Raw genomic sequence first — 23,793 nt, forward strand, 5'->3', positions numbered from 1 at the left:
TGCCCTTTACCTTCCTCCAGCCCCCTTCCAGCATCCACCAGCTGCCCCTTAACTTCCTCCAGCCCCCTTCCTGCGTCCCCCAGCTGCCCCTTAACTTCCTCCAGCCCCCTTCCAGCATCCTCCCCAACATCCTTCAGCTCCCCCCAGCATCCACCCAACATCCTCCAGCTCCCCCCAGCATCCACCCAACATCCTCCAGCTCCCCCTGCATCCACCCAACATCCTCCAGCTCCCCCCTGCATCCACCCAACATCTTTCAGCTTCCTCCCAGCGTCCTCCAGCTCCATCCCAGCATCCTCCAGCTCTCTCCCAGTGTCCTCCCCAACATTCTTCAGCTCCCCCTAGTATCCTCCAGCTCCCCCCAGCGTCCTCCCCAGCATCCCCCAGCTGCCCTTTACCTTCCTCCAGCCCCCTTCCAGCATCCACCAGCTGCCCCTTAACTTCCTCCAGCCCCCTTCCAGCATCCTCCCCAACATCCTTCAGCTCCCCCCAGCATCCACCCAACATCCTCCAGCTCCCCCCTGCATCCACCCAACATCCTCCAGCTCCCCCCTGCATCCACCCAACATCCTCCAGCTCCCCCCTGCATCCACCCAACATCTTTCAGCTTCCTCCCAGCGTCCTCCAGCTCCATCCCAGCATCCTCCAGCTCTCTCCCAGTGTCCTCCCCAACATTCTTCAGCTCCCCCTAGTATCCTCCAGCTCCCCCCAGCGTCCTCCTCAGCATCCCCCAGCTGCCCTTTACCTTCCTCCAGCCCCCTTCCAGCATCCACCAGCTGCCCCTTAACTTCCTCCAGCCCCCTTCCAGCATCCTCCCCAACATCCTTCAGCTCCCCCCAGCATCCACCCAACATCCTCCAGCTCCCCCCTGCATCCACCCAACATCCTCCAGCTCCCCCCTGCATCCACCCAACATCTTTCAGCTTCCTCCCAGCGTCCTCCAGCTCCATCCCAGCATCCTCCAGCTCTCTCCCAGTGTCCTCCCCAACATTCTTCAGCTCCCCCTAGTATCCTCCAGCTCCCCCCAGCGTCCTCCCCAGCATCCCCCAGCTGCCCTTTACCTTCCTCCAGCCCCCTTCCAGCATCCTCCCCAACATCCTTCAGCTCCCCCACAATGTCCTCTTCAGTGTGCCCCTGCTTCCTGTGGCTCCTCCCGCCTGCTTCCTCCGTCTGCGTCCCCCGGCTCTTCTTCTCCCCGTGACGTCACACTCACATCTCTCGGGAGCCGCTTTTTCTGCACCGCGGGACATTTACAAGCGAATCGGGGACAGCGGGACAGTTGGGAGGTATGTGTGAGTGCTTATGGCTGTATTTACATAGAGATTTCTGATAAACCTACTGAGTTTGTACCTTTCCTTCCCCTTTAATTTGTCCGTCGGCCATCAAACCCCACATCTACATGAGCCTTGGAATATTGATTTTGCCCCAGGACATTGGAGCCATTTCACTTTCGGGGCTGTTCCTGAGGGGGAATATCACGTTAGCCAAGGGAAAATACACATTAATATTTGGGATTTCTCATGTTATTTCACTTCTGTAACAAACAAACTGCTGCCGAGCGCAATACGGGGATTTATATCACAGGAAAGTTTCATTTTATTGTAGAAACAGCTGATCTGCAGGTTTCATGAATGCACCAATAAAAATGCAGCGTTTTATAGAGATTTCTGACTCAAGGACACAACCGGCCAATCAGCAGCACAGAGATCCCACCCTGTACCCCAAGGCCAGACACACCCTCTCACAGTAGGTTTACCCCCCCCCAGGAAACCTTATATATTTGGGGAGTACGAATGTGACGAATCCAAAATGGGTAACTATGGCTTCAGCTCCAAACTACAAACCACAAGGCTTTTCTTTATTTGGGGTCTCAAAATGCCAAAATGGATTTCAACCAGGAACCTGCACACAGTGTCAGACGGGGGGGGGGTTTGGGGCTCATGGGAAAAAGCGAATCAAGGGCCCACCCCCTGCGCTACTCTGCCACCGCCACTATCTCTAGCGCTCACTGATTATCAACAGCAATCCCACCAACATGCCCTGTGAAAAGGGGTCCAAAAGGACCAGGGCCCAACAGGTTTTTCCCTAGTGCCCTGTTGGGCCAGTCCAACCTTGTACCCCAATATACCAGTGTGGGTGCCAGTGTGCATGAATGGCTTGCTGATCCCAAAGATGGCTGCTGGGAACAGAAGTGACAGAGGTAAAGGTGGGGGGCAATGTTGTTAAGCAGTTCTGGGCATTAGATGGGGGCACAGTAAATTGGGGCAAGTGATTAAAGAGGGGGCACTGCCTAAAAATCTGTCAATCTCAAAGTTGAGTGCGTTTGACCTGCGAGGGGTTTTAAAGGGCAAAATGGTGTCAAAGTCTTGTGATATTTATGTGACCCCCTGTGTTGCCCAATGAGATAAGTTCCAGCACAGTAACGGTTAATCCCTTTATACTGTAAACACAAGTTCTTTCCGAGGGGATTTTATCCATATTAAAGTCATTCTGTCCATTTCCATGTGAATTAGTCGGAACACAAGGAGTTAATGTTGGATATTTGTCCGGAAACGTTTTCCCAACTGACCGTAAAGTCGATTCCGACGTCTCTCGCGGCACAAACGGTCGCATTGACCTTCTCTGTATTTATATTGCGGATTTGGGGGCGCAGGGACCCCCCTATGGCTGCTCGTTATACAGAATCACTCCGGGAATTACTAACGATAATGAATATAAAGCTGAATTCCCGGACATTCCCGTTGCTATAGACCCGGGGGGGGGGGGGGATCTGTTAGTAACAAACAGCCACTAATTTAACTCTAAATTCTCCAACTCATCAAATATGGAAAAAGCTTTAACAACTGGGAATTTGTAGGAGTTCAAAGAATTTGCTGAACAGAACCCTCTGGGATCCGGTGAGAGATCAACCCCGGCGACTGGAACTTCCGTCCTTTGCTCATTGGCTGCTGCCGACCAGTCCAGCACCGTTGCCCCGGCCCTTGCCCCGGCAAGCAGCAAAAAGCCCCCCTGGTGTGACTAGAGAGTCAAATGAGGGGCCCAAAGGCGCGCTCTCGGGCTCTTCTCAGAATCAATGCAGAAAAGCATAGAGAAGACTGCCTCCTGCTGGTCAGAATGGCAAAATGCAAAACTCAGTAATTACAGCTTCCCATCTCCGTTACCTTTGTACCCCACTGCCCCCTGCTGGCCCCACTCAGTAATTACAGATTCCCATCTCCGTTACCTTTGTACCCCACTGCCCCCTGCTGGCCCAACTCAGTAATTACAGCTTCCCATCTCCGTTACCTTTGTACCCCACTGCCCCCTGCTGGCCCAACTCAGTAATTACAGCTTCCCATCTCCGTTACCTTTGTACCCCACTGCCCCCTGCTGGCCCAACTCATTAATTACAGCTTCCCATCTCCGTTACCTTTGTACCCCACTGCCCCCTGCTGGCCCAACTCAGTAATTACAGCTTCCCATCTCCGTTACCTTTGTACCCCACTGCCCCCTGCCCCCCCACTCAGTAATTACAGCTTCCCATCTCCGTCACCTTTGTACCCCACTGCCCCCTGCTGACCCCACTCAGTAATTACAGCTTCCCATCTCCGTTACCTTTGTACCCCACTGCCCCCTCACTCAGTAATTACAGCTTCCCATCTCCGTTACCTTTGTACCCCACTGCCCCCTGCCCCCCCACTCAGTAATTACAGCTTCCCATCCCCGTTACCTTTGTACCCCACTGCCCCCTGCCCCCCCACTCAGTAATTACAGCTTCCCATCTCCGTTACCTTTGTACCCCACTGCCCCCTGCTGGCCCCACTCAGTAATTACAGCTTCCCATCTCTGTTACCTTTGTACCCCACTGCCCCCTGCTGACCCCACTCAGTAATTACAGCTTCCCATCTCCGTTACCTTTGTACCCCACTGCAGGGACACAGAGCACCCACCAAAGAAAGGTGAAAGGGTACCAAAAGGCCTAGTGTTATTGGGCCCAAAAGAACTTGTGGGTGGGGGGTGTTGAGACAAACCTACTGGCAGGAGGAGTCAGTTTCCCCCCTAACTGGTATAAGGCCCTGGGGAGGCGCCATGCTTTTGGGGGCAGGAAGATGTAGGTGGCCCTAACTGGGGCCCTAGTGATAGGGCTATTGGTCCCGGGCTGGTGTTGCAGTAGCCGAGTGGCTGTAGGTCAGTATCTCTGGGGCCCCCTTGCAGTACGGGCAGCCCAGAGGTTCTCTAGCCAGCAGGCTTGGGGGTAATTCAAGGCTAATACTGTAGTAATACTGCAATCACCATGATGACATAGGAATGAATACGGCACCCATCTGCTGGCACTCTAAATGGGCCACTTACCTGCCCACATAAACCTGTAAGTCATTGGCTTTGGTGTAATGTGAAACGACCATGTTGCTATGAGTGGAATGTACCAGTGTTACTAGGAATGTAGGGTCCCAATGTGCTTGTCCTACAAAGCTGCCCCCAACCCAGCAACGTTATTGTTGCAAGTGGAGATTAGTAGCTGCTACCTGTAGCTGCAGTTTGGACTCAGTGTACCCTAGGCAGCAAGGCACACGGAGCTGCAGTCAGAATCTTTTGTACATGAACCCCACGTTCAATGAAAATATTACACTGGTCTAAGGTTTCTGCCCCAGGGGGGGGGTCTTCAACAGAATCACAAAGAGCATTTGCTGAGAGAGCAGTTTATTTATAAAAGATAAAGAAAGTCTATTTTATTCCCAGACAAGTAAACTCCCATGAGCCTCTCCCTTGACATTCCTTTTCTGTATAAATGCATTTATACATAGGGGCGGCCATATTGTTTAAGTAAATAAGAACAATATGGCAGCTCCCATCCATGGGTAGAAATACACAGGGAAGGGATGATCTTCATACATTATCATATATTTCTATGGAGAAACATCACACAAAACAATCTTCTCCCAACATGCTAACTATGATTATTATATTCCAGCATAAACATTGCAAAGGGCAATTAAAGGTGCTAGTGGAGGTGCCAGGGCAATTGCTCCCAGCAGAGCTGCCACGAGAGTAAAAATCAGTCCCTTGTTAGGGATTTATAGAGATATATAGAGTTCTAGAGAGAGTTCCAGAGAGAGTCCAGTAGATCCCCATGCAGAAGATCCCCCCATTACACTGTATCCCAGAATGATCTAGAAGAGCTTTCCCCCATTGGCTCAGCCTCAGTCCCTCGACAGTAATGGAAATATTTCCAATGCTATTGCAAAATACCTTCCTTGTTATTTATTTTGTGCTGACCCCCAGCATAAACAGCCCCGTGTCTGGGTCTTGGACACACCTTTGGAGGAGCTGCATGTAGGTGAGGTTCTCATGGGTATTGGGGTCAAAGAAACCTTTGGTGTCATCAGTGGGATCATCCAGTATCTTGTTCATCTCTTCATCAAAGTAACCCCGTTTGTAGGCCACTTCCACCGGCACACGGTGACTGTGCACGGGGTCGATGATGCCCCCCGTTGCGATCTGCGCTTCCAGGAGCCTGATGCCATGGTGTTGGACAATGAGCTCCTTCTGCATTGCTTGGAACAGAGAAATCTTCTGGCTGGTGCTGGGATCATTGTAACCGGTTACAGCTTTCTCCGCAGACAGAAGCTTGGAGTGGAGCTCTTGCCCTATTACCCCCGAGGCAGCAGCTTCATCCACTGAGAGTTTTATATTCTTAATGGGGTCAATGACAAATCCAGTGGCTGCTTGTGCCTCCAGCAACACGAGGGCAGTCCCCGGCCGCAGGATACCCTTTAACATGGCGGTATAAATGCTCATCTTCTCCTTCTTTGATGGGTCAGTTTTTGACGTAACTAAAACTCCAGCAATGCAGCTCGTTCCTTCTAGGTATCTCCTTACTGAATCCATCTCAGTCACTTCAGCCAATGTCTTTTTGCCCAGGGTCAGGTCTATGAGGGTGTCTTGGTCAATGATTTGTGATTGGAGGAGCTCAGACGCGGAGACCTGCTTCCTGAGACCCTTAAACTTGAGTTGCCGTCCCCTCTCCTCCGTCTCCTTTATAATAGTGACAATTATTTGGAAGATTTCTTCCCATGTCAACGTTTTGGACTCAAACTTCTCAATAAGTTTGTTCCTCTTCTCTTGGGTGATGTATTTAGAGTGTAGAAGCTCCCAGAGTGAATGAGCTTTGCCTTCTACCTTAAATTCTCCAATAGCCACTTGAACAGTTACAGACTTTAGAAATGAAGCTGTTTGCCCATATTGCTCTGCTGATTGCCCCTTGGAGGATGGAAAGAACTTGGAAAGGACGGCAATGACTTCTTCAATTGTGAGCAAGTATTTCTTCAGCATGTTGTCCCTCTCTGCTCTGCTGATGGTCTTTGAGTGAAGTATATCCCACAAAGAAACACTGGGACCTTGGAATTCACCAATAGAAAAGAAGGTAGAGAAATGGGAGAGGGACTGTATTACTGCCCCTGCCTTTCCTGATTCTCCTACACTGGCTCCATCGGAACCATTTATGACGGTTTTCTCTGCTTCCGCCATGATCGCTAGGACCGACTGCACGAGCTGCTCAAGGGTCAGGGCTCCACTTTCATACTTAATAAGCAGTTCATTTCTTTTCTCTGCTGTGATATAGGAAGAATTGAGAAACTGCCAAAGGGAACTTTTCTGGCCTTTCAGATGGCCAGCGGTCACTTCAACCTCCACAGACTGTAGGAAACTGTGTTTCTCTTTATCAGTGTCCCCTTCAGAGAAGTGCTGGGCTACGTTGGAGCTGCTTCTCTTCTCTTCAAGCTTCTCGACCAGCAATACAAGCTCTGCCATCAGCTTCTGTATAGTGATGGCTCCAGATTTGTACTTCATCAAAAGGTCTTGTCTTTCCTTGTCAGCTTCACAAAGATAGCGAGATGTGAGAAGTTCCCAGACAGAGACATTCTGACCTTTGTACTGACCAACTTTAATGTCCATAGTCTGAGACTGCAAGGAGCTTTGTATTGTCTTGTCAATCTGGAAAAGAGGAGACTTCACATCCTTCACCTCTAGCATATTTAGCCCAGTGTCTGGGTCTTGGACGCACCTTTGTACCAGCTGCATATAGGTGAGATTCTCATGAGTGTTTGGGTCAAAGAAACCCTTGGTATCATCAGAAGGGTCGCAAAGAACCTGGTTCATTTCTTCATCAAAGTACCCGCGCTTGTAGGCAACAGACACAGGAACTCGATGACTGTACACAGGGTCGATTACACCCCCCGTGGCAATCTGTGCTTCTAGCAGACGGACCCCATGGTCTTTGACAATGAGATTCTTTTTCATGGCTTGGAAGAGAGATATCTTGTCCCCGCTGTAGGGATCTCTGTAACCGGTAACAGCACGTTCTGCCGATAGCAGTTTGGCATGAAGCTCTTTTCCGACCACCCCAGAAGAAACAGCCTCATCTACTGACAGTTTTCTGTTGTTGACTGGGTCAATGATAAAGCCAGTTGCAGCCTGAGCTTCTAAAAGCACCAAGGCAGTGCCTGGTCTTAGAATATTTTTCCGCATAGCTTGGTAAATGCTCATTTTCTCCATCTTGGAAGGATGTTTTTTAGAGGGGGCAAACACTCCAGCAATGCAGCTTGTTCCTTCCAAATATCTTTTCACAGAGTCCATTTGAGTTATCTCTTCCAGGGTCTTGTTCCCTTTGGACAGATCGTCGAGGGTCTTCTGGTCAATAATTTCAGAGCTCAGCAACTCTGCAGCCGTAACCTGTTGCCTGAGCCCCTGGAACATCAGCTTACTAGTTCTGTCTTCAGTCTCCTCTATAATGGTGGTGATCATTCTGATAATGTCTTGTATAGAGGAAGAGCCGGTAAGATAGGCCATTAATATTTCTTTTCTTTTCTCGGCTGAAATGTATTTGGAGAGAAGAAGGTCCCACAGTGACAAGTTCTGACCTTTGAATTCCCCAACAGAAATTTCCATTGTTGTATTCTGTAATAATTTCTGTGTTTGCTCATCAATTGAAAAGGTCTCAGCTGAGAACTGTCCCTCTCCCTGGATGAGTCTGATGCAACCAATCAGAACGTCTTGTACAGTGTCTTTGCATGTCTTTAACAGTTCTTTCCTTTGGTCATCAGGCAGTTTCTCACTTTGCAGAACACCCCAAATAGACTCACTGTCTTGTTTCTCCCCCAGATTTTGTTGTCTGGACACTTCATATGGAATAGCCTCCAAAGCTTTCTGAAGTTGCTCCTCTGGGGGCCACTGACTCAGGTCAATAGATTTCTGTACTACCTCCTCCCTCTTAATTTGGGTTGTTGTGGTGACACTTTGTAGAGTTTTTGTTTCTTTCTCTGTAACTACAGTCACAATAAATTTGATTATTTCTTCTAAAGTCAATGTCCCAGCATGCAGCTTCTCTAGCAGATCGTTTCTTTCCCTCTCAGAGAAGTAATCAGATTGTAACAGATCCCATATTGTTGTTGTTTTCGTCTGGAAACTCCCCACTGAGATATCAATAGTTACAGATTTTAGAGTTGTGTGGATTTTCGGGTCTTCCTTTGTTACGTCCACAACTCTCTCTCGCTCTGTCTCAGAGATGATTGTGAGAATTAAAGCTTCTAGATCTGTAGCTGACAAACTACCTGATGAGTATTTTTTCAAAAGTTCCTCTCGTTTTTCCTTTGAAATATAGTGAGAGTGCAAGAGTTCCCAAACAGACACATTCTTGCCCTGGAATTCCCCAGACTGGATAAGAACAGTTTTAGACTGCAGCGCACTTGTGTAGTCTGTTCGTACAAGAGCGGGTTTGGTGTCTTTCACATCCAGCATGAACATCCCCGTCTCTGGGTCCTCGACACATCTCTGGAGAAGCTGCATGTATGTGAGATTCTCGTGAGTATTTGGATCAAAGAAACCTTTTGTGTCGTCACTGGGGTCAGAAAGGATTTGATTCATCTCTTCGTCAAAGTAGCCTCGCTTGTAAGCCACCTCTACAGGGACTCGGTGACTGTGCACAGGGTCGATGATGCCACCGGTGGCAATCTGTGCTTCTAAGAGACGGATACCGTGGTCTTTCACGATCAGCTCTTTTTTCATGGCTTGGAAGAGGGAGATTTTGTTTCCAGTGTAGGGGTCAGTGTATCCAGTCACTCCTCGTTCTGCAGACAGAAGTTTATTGTAGATCTCATGGCCAATAAGTCCAGCATTTTTAGCTTCCTCGACAGAAAGTCTTCTATTCTGTATCGGGTCAATCACAAAGCCAGTGGCTGCTTGTGCTTCAAGGAGAACCAGTGCTGTCCCTGGCCTCAATATTCTTCTGAACATGGCATCATAAATGGTCATCTTCTCTCTTTGTGAGCCTTCTTTCTTAGATGTAACAAAAACACCAGCTATAGGGCTAGTTCCCTGGAGATACCGCTTCACAGAGTCCATCTGGGTCACCTGTTCCACTGTCCGACTGCCTTGAGTCAACTCATTCATGGTGCTCTGGTCAATGATTTGAGATTCGAGTAGCTCAGTGGCTGTTACCTGCCTCCTGAGGCCTGTGAACTTTATATTGTGACTTTTTTCCTCAGTCTCCTCAGTTATAGTGATAATGATTCTGAACATTTCTTCCAGGGTCAATGTTCCTGATTTGTATTTTTCCAGAAGTTCTTTTCTCTTCTCTTCAGAAATGTATTTTGAGTGAAGCAAAACCCACAGAGAAACTTGTTGTCCTTTGAATTTACCAACTCTCACATCCATAAACTTTAGTTCAAGTGTTTGCTTAACCTCCTCATCCCCCTTCACTTCTTTCTCCCCAATTAGTTTCATTATATCTCCCTTTAATGTCTCTATGGTGACCTGGTGCTTGTTTAGTAGACTGTTCCTTTTATCTGATGAGATGTATTTGGTATGGAGAATTTCCCAGAGAGATATCTTCTCTTTCTGAAACTCACCAGCCGGGACACTGACTGTAATGACATCTAGGGCTTGTTGGAGTTGCTTATCGGTACCTGTGGTTGAATGGAGAGACTCTGATGTGCTTTGTGTTTCCTTCTCAAGCTTCTCCCTATTCTTTTCTACCTCAGCAATGATTGTTGTGATGAGAGTGATGATTTCTTCCATGGTCCAAGCCCCTGAGCTGTACTTCTGTAGGATCTCTTTCCTCTTCTCTTCTGTAAAATACTCAGAGTTCAGGAGCTCCCAGACGGAGATCTTTTGACCCATGAACTTGCCTTTAGTAACCTGCACAAACGCAGAGCTCAGCACAGTTTTCTGGTCCAACTCTTCATGAACTGATCCATTTAAATGCCCAGTTTTTTTACTTTCCAGCTCTTCAGTTGTAGTTATAACGATTGTCTGCAGCTCATTAATAGTGATGGCTCCTGTTTTGTACTTCAGTAGCAGCTCCTGTCTCTTTTCTTCTGAAAAATAATGTGAATTGAGAAGTTCCCAGAGGGAAACATTCTGCCCTTGGTAGTGGCCAATCTTTAGATGGACAGTAAGGGACTTTAATCTGCTTTCAAAATTTGTCTCTGCCTTGAAGTGAGTAGACTTGGCCTTACTAATCTCAAGCAAGCAAAGTCCAGTATCGGAGTCTTTAATGCATCTCTGGAGAAGCTGCATGTAGGTGAGGTTCTCATGGGTATTGGGATCAAAGAACCCCTTGGTGTCATCAGAAGGATCTGAGAGGATTTGGTTCATCTCTTCATCAAAGTAGCCTCGTTTGTAAGCAATATCCACTGGAACACGGTGGCTGTGCAATGGGTCAATGATACCACCGGTGGCAATTTGGGCTTCAAGAAGACGGATGCCGTGGTCTTTTACTATCAGTTCTTTCTGCATGGCCTGAAATAGTGAGACTTTGTCCCCAGTATAAGGGTCCTTATAACCTGTTACTGCCCGTTCTGCAGAAAGGAGCTTTCCATGGAGTTCTTTCCCAATGACCCCAGCAGCTACCGCTTCATCTACAGAAAGTTTTTTATTATTTATTGGGTCAATGACAAATCCAGTTGCTGCCTGAGCTTCTAAAAGTACCAGAGCGGTTCCTGGTCTCAGGATATTTTTCTGCATCGCATTATAGATGCTCATTTTGTCTTTCTGTGATGGTTCCTTTGCAGATGGAACCAGAATTCCCGCAATGCAACTTTCTCCTTCAAGGTATCTCTTTACTGTATCCATTTCTGTCACTTCTTCCACAGTTTTCTTGCCCTGAGCAAGCTCCCGTAGGGTGTCTTGGTCAATGATTTCTGAGGTGAGCAGTTCGGTGGCCGTCACTTGCCTTCTCAGTCCTTTGAACTTCAGATTGCTAGTTTTCTGTTCAATTTCTTCAATGACTGTGATGACTGTTCGGATCAGCTGATGCACACTTACAGTCCCCTGATTAAACTGCTCGAGTAGGTCTCTCCTTTTATCTTCACTTAAGTATCTAGATGTGAGTAGTTGCCACAGAGAAAGCTTCTGGCCCTTATATTCTCCTACACAGATTTCAGTTCTTTCTGCCTGAAGAACATTGAGTGCTTCCTCGGTCAAGTTGTATTGTGCATGTAAAGGGGATTTGCTGCTCTTCTGTTCCACTAGTTGGACAATGATTGCTATCATGTCTTGAACCGTTAACTCATAATTACTAACCAGTTCCTTTCTCATCTCCTCACTTATATACCTTGAGTGAAGTAGGTCCCAGACAGAAACATCTTGACCTTGAAATTCTCCGGTACGGACATGAACGGTGATGCTCTGAAGTGATTTCTGGATTTCATCTGCGTGGACTGTGAGATCCAATTTCAGACCTTGCTCGACTAATACCTGAGGGGGTCGCTGCACTGTTTTACTTCTCGTTAGCTCAGTTTCCTCAATGATACGGATTATAATTGTAAGAGTTTCTTGGAGAGTCAAAGTCCTTGATTTCACTTTGTCTAATAACTCATTTCTCTTTTCCTCTGAGATATAATGAGAGTGAAGAAGTTCCCACAGTGAAACTCTCTGTCCTTTGTAGTCTCCCACTGGCACAGACACTACCTCTGACTGGAATAATATCTTCATTTCATCACCTTCATTCTTACTGTCTGTTGAGTCAGTTGACGACACACTTGCCTCGGTCTCATTAATAATGGTAATAACAATAGTTATGAGTTCTTCAATGGACAAGCTCCCAGCTCTGTACGTCCTTAGGAGTTCCTCTCTTTTCTCAGCTGAAACATATTTAGAACTGAGAAGTTCCCAAACAGAGACATTCTTGCCCTGGAATTCCCCAGACTGGATAAGAACAGTTTTAGACTGCAGCGCACTTGTGTAGTCTGTTCGTACAAGAGCGGGTTTGGTGTCTTTCACATCCAGCATGAACATCCCCGTCTCTGGGTCCTCGACACATCTCTGGAGCAGCTGCATGTATGTGAGATTCTCGTGAGTATTTGGATCAAAGAAACCTTTTGTGTCGTCACTGGGGTCAGAAAGGATTTGATTCATCTCTTCGTCAAAGTAGCCTCGCTTGTAAGCCACCTCTACAGGGACTCGGTGACTGTGCACAGGGTCGATGATGCCACCGGTGGCAATCTGTGCCTCTAACAGACGGATACCGTGGTCTTTCACGATCAGCTCTTTTTTCATGGCTTGGAAGAGGGAGATTTTGTTTCCAGTGTAGGGGTCGGTGTATCCAGTCACTCCTCGTTCCGCAGACAGAAGTTTATTGTAGATCTCATGGCCAATAAGTCCGGCATTTTTAGCTTCCTCAACCGAAAGTCTTCTATTCTGTATCGGGTCAACCACAAAGCCAGTAGCTGCTTGTGCTTCAAGGAGAACCAGTGCTGTCCCTGGCCTCAATATTCTTCTGAACATGGCATCATAAATGGTCATCTTCTCTCTTTGTGAGCCTTCTTTCTTAGATGTAACAAAAACACCAGCTATTGGGCTAGTTCCCTGGAGATACCGCTTCACAGAGTCCATCTGGGTCACCTGTTCCACTGTCCGACTGCCTTGAGTCAACTCATTCATGGTGCTCTGGTCAATGATTTGAGATTCGAGTAGCTCAGTGGCTGTTACCTGCCTCCTGAGGCCTGTGAACTTTATATTGTGACTTTTTTCCTCAGTCTCCTCAATTATAGTGATAATGATTCTGAACATTTCTTCCAGGGTCAATGTCCCTGATTTGTATTTTTCCAGAAGTTCTTTTCTCTTCTCTTCAGAAATGTATTTTGAGTGAAGCAAAACCCACAGGGAAACTTGTTGTCCTTTGAATTTACCAACTCTCACATCCATAAACTTTAGTTCAAGTGTTTGCTTAACCTCCTCATCCCCCTTCACTTCTTTCTCCCCAATTAGTTTCATTATATCTCCCTTTAATGTCTCTACGGTGACCTGGTGCTTGTTTAGTAGACTGTTCCTTTTATCTGATGAGATGTATTTGGTATGGAGAATTTCCCAGAGAGATATCTTCTCTTTCTGAAACTCACCAGCCGGGACACTGACTGTAATGACATCCAGGGCTTGTTGGAGTTGCTTATCGGTACCTGTGGTTGAATGGAGAGACTCTGATGTGCTTTGTTTTTCCTTCTCAAGCTTCTCCCTATTCTCTTCTACCTCAGCAATGATTGTTGTGATGAGAGTGATGATTTCTTCCATGGTCCAAGCCCCTGAGCTGTACTTCTGTAGGATCTCTTTCCTCTTCTCTTCTGTAATATACTCAGAGTTCAGGAGCTCCCAGATGGAGATCTTTTGACCCATGAACTTGCCCTTAGTAACCTGCACAAACGCAGAGCTCAGCACAGTTTTCTGGTCCAACTCTTCATGAACTGATCCATTTAAATGCCCAGTTTTTTTACTTTCCAGCTCTTCAGTTGTAGTTATAACGATTGTCTGCAGCTCATTAATAGTGATGGCTCCTGTTTTGTACTTCAGTAGCAGCTCCTGTCTCTTTTCTTCTGAAAAATAATGTGAATTGAGAAGTTCCCAGAGGGACACATTCTGCCCTTGGTAGTGGCCAATCTTTAGATGGACAGTAAGGGACTTTAATCTGCTTTCAAAATTTGTCTCTGCCTTAAAGTGAGTAGACTTGGCCTTACTAACCTCAAGCAAGCAAAGTCCAGTATCAGAGTCTTTAATGCATCTCTGGAGAAGCTGCATGTAGGTGAGGTTCTCATGGGTATTGGGATCAAAGAACCCCTTGGTGTCATCAGAAGGATCTGAGAGGATTTGGTTCATCTCTTCATCAAAGTATCCTCGTTTGTAAGCAATATCCACTGGAACACGGTGGCTGTGCAATGGGTCAATGATTCCACCGGTGGCAATTTGGGCTTCAAGAAGACGGATGCCGTGGTCTTTTACTATCAGTTCTTTCTGCATGGCCTGAAATAGTGAGACTTTGTCCCCAGTATAAGGGTCCTTATAACCTGTTACTGCCCGTTCTGCAGAAAGGAGCTTTCCATGGAGTTCTTTCCCAATGACCCCAGCAGCTACCGCTTCATCTACAGAAAGTTTTTTATTATTTATTGGGTCAATGACAAATCCAGTGGCTGCCTGAGCTTCTAAAAGTACCAGAGCGGTTCCTGGTCTCAGGATATTTTTCTGCATCGCATTATAGATGCTCATTTTGTCTTTCTGTGATGGTTCCTTTGCAGATGGAACCAGAATTCCCGCAATGCAACTTTCTCCTTCAAGGTATCTCTTTACTGTATCCATTTCTGTCACTTCTTCCACAGTTTTCTTGCCCTGAGCGAGCTCCCGTAGGGTGTCTTGGTCAATGATTTCTGAGGTGAGCAGTTCAGTGGCTGTCACTTGCCTTCTCAGTCCTTTGAACTTTAACCTTCTGGTGTTTTCTTCCATTTCCTCTATTATTGTAGTGATTATTTGGATCAGTTCATGGATATTAATTGTTCCTAGATTAAAATTTTCAAGTAGTTCTTTCTTTTTATCTTCAGAGAAGTATTTTGAGTTTAGAAGTTCCCATACGGAATATTTCTGGCCTTTAAATTCACCAACCGTCACATCAGTCTTTACGGTCTGTAAGACGTTGAACACCTCATCGTGCAAGTCGTATGTGCAGCTCCCGATCTCTGTGTCTTTAACCGACTGTACGACACCTTTTATGATTTCCTCAATGGTTAATCTGTAATCCCCTAATAGTTCCAGTCTTGTCTCCTCTGGAATGGATTTGGACTGAAGGAGATCCCAGATGGAAAACTCCTGACCCTGAAACTGCCCCTTTGTGACATTAATGCTGATTCTCTTCAGAGCCTCCTGGATGTCATTGTCTTGCACCCACTGGTCAAACCGCACAATCTGCGGCACTTGGGTTCCCTTCTGGAGTTCCGTTTCGGTAATGATAGTGATGACAATGGCAATTATTTCCTCCATGGTTGTGCTTCCCACTTTCATTTTGTCTATTAGTTCTTTTCTTTTCTCCTCAGAGATATAGTGAGAATTGAGAATCTCCCACAAGGATACACTTTTCCCTCTGAAATCCCCCATTGTCACATCAACCTTTTCCGACAAGAACAACGTTATGATTTGTTCATCCTGTTTAACAGCATCTATGGTATCAGTTGGCAGCGCCGTTGCTTCTGTCTCATAAATCATAGTGATGATGATTTCCATAAGTTCCTCAATGGATAAGGTTCCTGATGTAAATTTCTTTAGCAGATCATCCCGTTTCTCTGGGGAAATGTACTGTGAATGTATAAGATCCCAGATGGAGACTTTCCTGCCTTGGAACTGCCCCGTTGTCACCTCAACAGTCTTCTGCCGTAGGGCGCTTTGCACGTTCCCAGGAGAGGGCTTGCTGCCGTGTATCTCCAGCATATACAGCTTTGTTTCTGGATCCTGAACACAACGTTTAATCAACTGCATGTACGTTAGATTCTCATGGGTATTGGGGTCAAAGAATCCTTTGGTGTCATCAGTAGGGTCAGAGAGGATTTGGTTCATTTCTTCATCAAAGTAGCCACGTTTGTAGGCCACTTCCACAGGGACGCGATGACTGTGCACTGGATCAATAATGCCCCCTGTGGCTATCTGGGCTTCCAGGACACGGATCCCGTGTTCTTTCACAATTAGATCTGCTTTCATTGCTTGGAAGAGGGAAATCTTGCTGCCGGTGTAAGGATCGGTGTAGCCAGTCACTGCTTTTTCTGCACACAGCAGCTTTTCGTAAATCTCATAGCCAATCAGTCCAGCCTCGAAAGCTTCATCTACAGAAAGTTTTTTGTTTTTTATAGAGTCAATTATAAATCCAGTGGCTGCTTGTGCCTCAAGCAGAACCAGAGCAGTTCCTGGTCGGAGTATGCGTTTCAACATGGCATTGTAAATGTTCATCTTCACCTTTATGGCTGGGTTCTCTAGCGATGGGACAAGCAATCCAGCGATGCAGCTGGTTCCTTCTAGAAATTTCTTCACAGATTCATTCTGAGCTACATCTGTTATAGTGTGCGGTTCCTGCTTGAGCCCCTCAAGTGTTTCTTTGTTGATGATCCCTGCACTGTACAATTCAGAGGCTGTTACCTGCTTTCTCAATCCCTGGAACCAAATATCACTTTGAGTGGTTTCCTTCTTTTCAATGATGGACAATATAGTTGCTATTATGGATTTAAGAGTTGCCGTAGTCTCACTTTTGTATTTTTTAATGAGTTCTTTTCTTTTCTCTTCAGAGATGTAGATGGAGCATAAGATATCCCACAGCGAGACGTCTTGGCCTTGAAATTTTCCAGCATGCATTTTCAAAGGGGTAGATGTCAGGATGTTTTTGGTTGGATTATCAATGTAGAAGTAATCATCCCTCTTTTTAGCTAGTTGAAGTAAATCTAGTCCAGTTGTGGTGTCCTTCGTGCATCTTTCCATCAGGTTTTTATAACTTATCCTTTCGTGGGTGTTTGGGTCAGTAAATCCTTTTTTCCCATCTGATAACAAGATGTAAGTATCTTCATCCAAAAGCCCTTTCTTATATGCCGCACCCAGAGGAACTCTGTGGCTGTAAAGTGGATTGATAACGCCACCGGTGCACAACTGGGCCTCCAGCAAATAAAGGCCCTGGTCTCTATTAATTAAACCCTTCTTAATGGCTTGGAACAGTGAGAGTTTATTGCCAGAGTCAGGATCGGTGAATCCGGTAACTGCTTGTTCTGCAAGTTCAAGTTTATTCTGAACGTCGGTACCGATGAGACCAGCAGACAAAGCTTCAGAAACAGAGAGCCTCTTATTCTTTACTGGATCTATGAGGAAACCAGTGGCCACTTGGGCTTCAAGAAGTGTTAAGCCAATATCGTTAGGTAGGATCCCTTTCTTGATGGCTTCATAGACGCTGAGTTTTTCATTGTCTGGTAACACAAAGGCACCGGCTATGCAGCCTGTCCCCTCCAGGTATGTTTTTATGGAGTCCACCTGTGCAATATCCTCCACTGTTTTCTTCCCAGCCCTCAGGTCATCTAGGGTCTTCTTGTCAATTATCTCTGCATTGAACAGTTCTGTGGCACTTACTTCACCCCTTATCCCCTTGAACATTAATATGTTACTTTTGCTCTCATAGTCCATAATTAGTGTGGTTACAGAGGATAGGAGATGTTCCTCGGTCATCACTCCCTCTATATACAGCCTTACAAGTTCTCTCCTCTTGAGATCCGTGACGTAGTGAGAAGAAAGGATTTCCCAGAGAGATACTGTTTGGTTTGTGAAACTTCCATGATGCATCAGCACGCGTTTTGATTGTAGATCTTCCTTAATTTTGTCAGTGATGTAGAAGTAATTCTCTCCCTTCTTCACAACTTGCAGGAGATACAGTCCAGTCTCGGGGTCTTGGATGCATCTTTCTACCAGTTGTAGGTAAGTCAAGTTTTCATGGGTGTTTGGGTCAAAGAATCCTTTGGTGTCATCAGAGGGGTCAGAGAGAATTGTATTCATTTCTTCATTGAAATAGCCGCGCTTATAGGCCGTATCTACTGGGATTCGGTGGCTGTGCACTGGATCAATGATGCCTCCGGTAGCAATCTGAGCCTCTAGAAGGCGTATACCATGGCTTTCCACAATCAGTTTCTTGTTCATAGCTTGGAAGAGGGAAATCTTTTCTTCATTGTGTGGGTCGGTGTAACCAGTAACTGCTTGCTCTGCGGAGAGCAACTTTTTATAAATCTCCTGTCCTATAAGTCTACAACCTAATGCTTCGTCAACGGACAGCTTCATATTTTTCACAGGGTCAACAATAAATCCAGTGGCTGCTTGGGCTTCTAGAAGCACTAGGGCTGTCCCAGGTCTAAGGATGCCTTTGAGCATTGCTTCATAGATGCTCATCTTCTTGTTGGTTGCTTGAACAAGGACCCCTGCGATGCAGTTGGTTCCTTCCAGGTAGCGCTTGACATTATCCATCTCTGTGACTTCAGTGATCGTTTTCTTCCCCAGGTTCAGGTCATCGAGAGTTTGTTTATCGATCACCTCGGACAGGAACAGGTCACTTGCTGAAACTTGTCGTCGGAGACCTTTGAAATGTATCTTTTTGCTTTCTTTCTCTGACTCTATGATGATAGTGGTGACTGTTTGTATGAGCAGCTGGAGAGCCTCGGCACTGCTCTTACTGTACAAGGCTAGCAGCTCCTTCAGTTTGCTCACGCTGATATACTCAGAATTCAGAAGTTCCCAGACCGAGACCACTTGACCTTTAAATCTTCCTGCTTGGACATTGACCGTAACAGATTTCAGCACACTTATAATGTTTTCATCAGCATAAATGGCAGCACTTTCTGAAAGTGGCAGTAATAAGAGACCTGTCTCTGGGTCTTTATAGCATTTGTCTTTGAGCTCCATGTAGGACAGGTTCTCTTTGGTGTCGGGATCATAGAAAGCTTTTAGACTGATTGTTGATTTGGCCACGTCAACCTCTTCATCCAGAAAGCCAAGTTTGTGAGCCATCTCCAGCGGGACATAATGGCAGTGGTTTGGGTCGACAATTCCTCCAGCTGCAATCTGGGCTTGGAGAAGTGGTATTGCTTCATTGCGCAGGAGTAGATCTTTGCCAATGGCTTGCAACAGTGAAATTTTGTTTCCTGTGTAGGGGTCGAGGAACCCGGTCACAGCACTCTCGGCTGTCAGCAACTTCTCATGAAGTTCTGGTCCTACAACTCCGGCCTTAACAGCACTATCCACTGAGTACTTTTGGTTATATACTGGATCGATCAGAAACCCTGTGGCAGCCTGAGCTTCTAGGAACAGTAACCCATTGGCAGGCATGATGAGGTTTCTTTTCATTGCCTGATAAATACTCATTTTCTCCTTGGTTGACTGTAGGAAGACCCCAGAGATGTAGCCAGTTCCTTGCAAGTATTTTTTCACACTCTCTAACTTAGACACTTCCTCAGTTGTCTTCAACCCCTGCAAAAGTTCATTAAACACGGTCTGATTAAGAATGCCCAGATCCAGCAGTCGTATTGCTGGAACTTTTCCCCGAAGGCCTTCAAAGCTGATGTGAGTGGTCATTTTAATTTCATTGTCCTTGATAAACTGCAGAATCTCAGTAGTGACCTCCTGCAAAGTTGCTTTCTTCAGTTTGTATCTCTCCAGGATCTGGGATCTCTGCTCCTCAGTAAAGTAGCCATAATGTATCAGGACCCACAATGTTGTGTTCCTTTCTTCGATCCTTGTATTTTTGAATGTCTCTTTTACTTCCTCCTCAGAGAAAATGTTATCGGTGGGAACCTCGGTAAAGCCTTCAGGCAGTGGAATCAAACGGATACCTGCAGGTTTGTCCTGCTCGGAGCGACTGACCAGTTCTGAGTAAGACACCATTTGTTTGGTGGTAGGATCACAGTAGGAATTTAAAGCATCAGTAGACAGGCTTTGATGCAGCTCATCATTAAAGAAACCATGCTTATTGGCTACGGAAACTGGAAGATGTAAGGCAGTATCTGGATCAATAATCCCCCCTGTGGCCAACTGGGCATCTAAAAGCTGGATGGCATGCTTCTCATCCACAAGTCCCTTTCTCATGGCCTGGTAGAGGGATATTCTTCTGCCTGTAAATGGATCTTTGTAGCCCGTTACAGCTTCTTCAGCAGTCAAAAGTTTGTCATAATGCTGTGGGTCAATAACACCGGCTTTAAGGGCTTCATCAACAGTCAGTTTCTGGTTACTTATTGGATCAATGATATGGCCGGTAGCAGCCTGGGCCTCAAGTATTGGTAGGACTGTACTGGGGAGCAAAATTCTTTTCTTTGTTGCCTCGAGGAAGCTGATCCTTTGGTTAGATGGTTGAAGGATAACCCCACCAAGTATATCAGAACCATGCAGATGTCTTTGGACCTTTTCTGTTTTCATTACATCTTCCACCTTGACCTTTCCATCCAGAACCTGCTGAAACAGCTCTTTGTCAATGATCTCATACTCCAGAAGTTGATGAATGTTGACTTGCCCCCTAAGAGCTGGGAATCGGATGTCAGTCCACTTATTCATTTCCTCTTCAATCAAAATGGCAATCTCCTTAAGGGTCTTCTTCTGCAGTCTATACTGTTCTACTATGTATCTCCTTTTCCACTCGCTGAAGTACTCGGAGTTAATCAGAACCCAAGCAGAGACTGTTTTCTGTCTGAACCTTCCATATCTTACATAAATCTCCAGATTGCTGAGTGAGGCCTTGACTGAGTCATTGATACTAACCAGGCTCTTCTTACCACGCAGGGGGAGGAGGCAGAGGTTGGTGGTCGGCTCAGTGATACACTTCTCTTTTAATTGCAAGTAGGTGAGATTTTCATTGGTGTTTGGGTCGAAGAACCCTTTGGTGTCATCACTCGGATCTGAAAGGATCAGGTTCATTTTTTTGTCAAAGTAACCGCGCTTATAAGCAACCTCCACTGGAATCCTGTGGCTATTTATTGGATCGATGATGCCGCCACTAGCAATCTGGGCTTCTAGAAGACGTATTCCGTGCTCCTTCACAATCAGTCCCTTGCTCATAGCCTGGAAGAGAGAGATTGTTTTCTCGGTGTAAGGATCTATGTAGCCCGTCACAGACTTCTCTGCTGAAAGCAGCTTCTCATAGAATTCTGGCCCAATCACATTTGCCTTAAGGGCCTCCTCGACAGAATACTTTTTGTTCTCCACGGGGTCTATGATGAATCCAGTTGCTGCCTGAGCTTCTAGAAGGATCAGCGATGTTCCTGGTCTGAGCAGGGCTTTTCTCTTTGCTTGATAGATGCTCATTTTCTCTTGAGTCTCTGTAAGAATCAGTCCACCAATGCAGCCAGTGCCCTGCAGGTATTTCTTTACTGTGTCCATATTTACCACGTCCTTCACTGAGGCTTCACCCTGCTCCAGTTTCTCATACAAAGTCTTGTCTATGATATCAGAATTCAGCAGCTGTTTGGGGGTCACGCGCTCCCTTAGCCCTTCGAAGGAGATTTTGGTGCTCGATACTATTTGCTGAATGTTTGTATTTATCTGATTGGATAACCCTTCCAATGTCACCGTCTGGCATTTAAACCGATAAACGAGTGAAATTCTTTCCTCGGTGGTGAAATAGTCTGAAAATAAAAGTTCCCAAATGGAGACGGTTTGTGCTTTGTATTTTCCGGATGTCACGGGAATTTTGGCTGCTTTCAGGGTCATCGTTGTTTGGAAGTCTATAAGAGTATTTGGGCATGTCTGTTGAGTTTGATCAAAGATTGGCAGGAGATATAGGCCTGTGGCGAGATCAACAAGGCACTTGTGCAACATCTGTCCATAATTAATATTTACTTTTAAGTTGGGATCAAAATATCCCTTGGGTTCTTCCATCATGGCCAATATGTTCTTGTTCATGTCATCATCAAACAAGCCTCGCTTGTAAGCGACCTCCTTTGGGACACGGTGTTTGTGTAGTGGGTCTATGATGCCACCAGTGGCCATTTGTACTTCCAAGAGCTGAATACCATGATGTCTCTCCACAAACCCCCCTTTTATAGCTTGGAAGAGTGACACTTTCTGCCCATTATAAGGATCTCTGTACCCCGTTGTGGCTTTTTCAGCAGAAAGCAGTTTTTCATAGAGTTCTGGCCCAGCTAAGCCGTTTTTCACAGCTTCATCAACAGAAAACTTAAGGTTCTTGATGGGGTCTATCAAACCCCCCGTGGCTGCCTGGGCCTCCAGAAGCGCAATGGAAGTTCCTGACATGAGATAATGCTCTTTCATTGCTTGATATAAACTCTTTGTCTCACTGGAAGATACAATGACCACTCCCGCGATGCACCCAGTGCCTTCAAGATATTGTCTCACCAACTCCCGATCAGCAACTTCTTTATCAGATGTTCTTCCCTGCTGTAGGTTTTCAAACGTTTCTCTATCAATGATCAGAGAGTCCAACAGTTCATCAGCAGTAACTTTGCCTCTAATGCCTTGGAAGGTGAGTTTTACAGGAAAAAAGAAGACTTTCGTTTCTGGATCCACAATGCATCGTTTTTTCAGCTCAGCGTAAGTTACAGCATCGTTGGTGTTTGGATCTAAGAAACCTTTAGGACCATTAAGAGGATCTGATAAGAGACGATTCATCTCCTCATCAAGCAATCCTTGCTGGTAAGCAACTTCCACAGGGACATGAAAGCTGTTAACAGGATCAATAAAACCCCCGGTGGCTTTCTGGACTTGCAGCAGATTCATGCCGAGGTTCTTGTCGATAAGTTCTTTCTTGATGGCTTGGAAAAGAGAGATCCTGCTGTCTGTGTATGGGTCACTAAATCCGGTCACGGATCTTTCAGCAGAGAGCAGCTTCTCCTTCAGTTCAAGTCCTATCAGCTCCTCTTTGATGGCTTCTGTTACGGTGAAGGTCCGGTTGCTCACTGGATCTATAATAAAGCCTGAAGCAGCCTGTGCTTCCAGCAGAGAAGCTGCCACATGTGATGAGAGAATGTTCTTCTTCATGGCTTGGTAGATGCTGATTTTCTCTTTGGTGCTCTCCACATAAATTCCCCCAATGCTCCCCAAACCATGCAGACACTGCTTGACTTCATGCCGCTCCCCAACATTCTCTAAACGTTCCTTGCCCTGCCGGATATCATCGTATAAAGCCTGGTTGATTATATTGGCCCTCAGCAGCTGTTCTGCCGTCACGGGCTTTCTCAGTCCTTGTAGGGTTCCCTGCAGTGCAAGAAGGGCCAATCCTGACTCGGTATCGGTGGTGCATTTGGCCAAGAGCTGCTGATATGTTGCTGCTTCTTGTGTATTGGGGTCTAGGTAGCATTTGACTGAGTCGCTGTTTTTAGAGAACATTGAAGCCATTTCTTCATCAATGAGATTTAGTTTAATGGCTTCTGCCAAAGACACACGCTGTCCATCTGAAGGGCTGATGATGCCGCCGGTGGCCAGTTGAGCCCCGAGCAGTCGTACTGTGTTTGGTTGATTGATTTGGCCTTTCTTGAATGCTTGGAACAGTGACAACGTTCCATCCTTGTGCCTGTGTCCCGTCACTGCCTTGTTGGCAAACAGCAGCTTTTCTTGGAATTCTGGGCCGACGATTCCCTGGCCAATGGCAGCCTCCACCGATAGTTTCTGGTTGCTCTTCGGATCGAGGATATTGCCAGTTGCGGCCTGGGCTTCCAGCAGTGACAAGGCCACTTCACTGGTCACCAGTTTCTCCTGCAGGGCTTGGTATATACTGATCTTCTCCTTGGTTTTCTCCACAAAGAAGCCGGCAATGCTCGGTGAGACCTTGGTCGGCCCAGAAGCCTGTAACTCCCGTAGGTGCTGGGCAGAATGGGAACTCTGAGAACTTTGCACGACCCTCGTTTGCGCGGTGCCCGCTGAGTGCACGACTGTGCGAGTGACTACAGAACGGGTCACCGTCTGGCTGATTTTGTGCTCCATGTTGCTCATGTAGGTTCCCAACACCCGGAACGGCCTGCCAATGACAGATGAACAAGGGTTAGA

General features: G+C 46.3%; 1 protein-coding gene across 3 annotated transcripts in view; it reads right to left on the bottom strand.

The window, feature by feature from the left end:
* Positions 1-4,663: 4,663 nt before the first annotated feature.
* eppk1 (epiplakin 1) overlaps positions 4,664-23,793 on the bottom strand; it is a 36,968-nt gene continuing 17,838 nt past the window's right edge. Inside the window, exons 2-3 of one of the 3 annotated variants that reach the window (XM_031904551.1) lie at positions 14,668-23,764; positions 4,664-11,175 (exon numbers count right to left, since the gene is read on the bottom strand). In XM_031904551.1, coding sequence (XP_031760411.1) covers positions 5,242-11,175; positions 14,668-23,764 — 15,031 coding nt within the window. In that variant the 3' untranslated portion in view covers positions 4,664-5,241. Of the gene's footprint in view, positions 23,765-23,793 lie in introns of all 3 variants that reach the window. The other 2 variants (XM_031904552.1, XM_031904550.1) reach the window with 2 other exon arrangements.

Source organism: Xenopus tropicalis, chromosome 6, assembly GCF_000004195.4.
Source record: "Xenopus tropicalis strain Nigerian chromosome 6, UCB_Xtro_10.0, whole genome shotgun sequence".
NCBI classification, from domain to species: Eukaryota; Metazoa; Chordata; class Amphibia; order Anura; family Pipidae; genus Xenopus; species Xenopus tropicalis.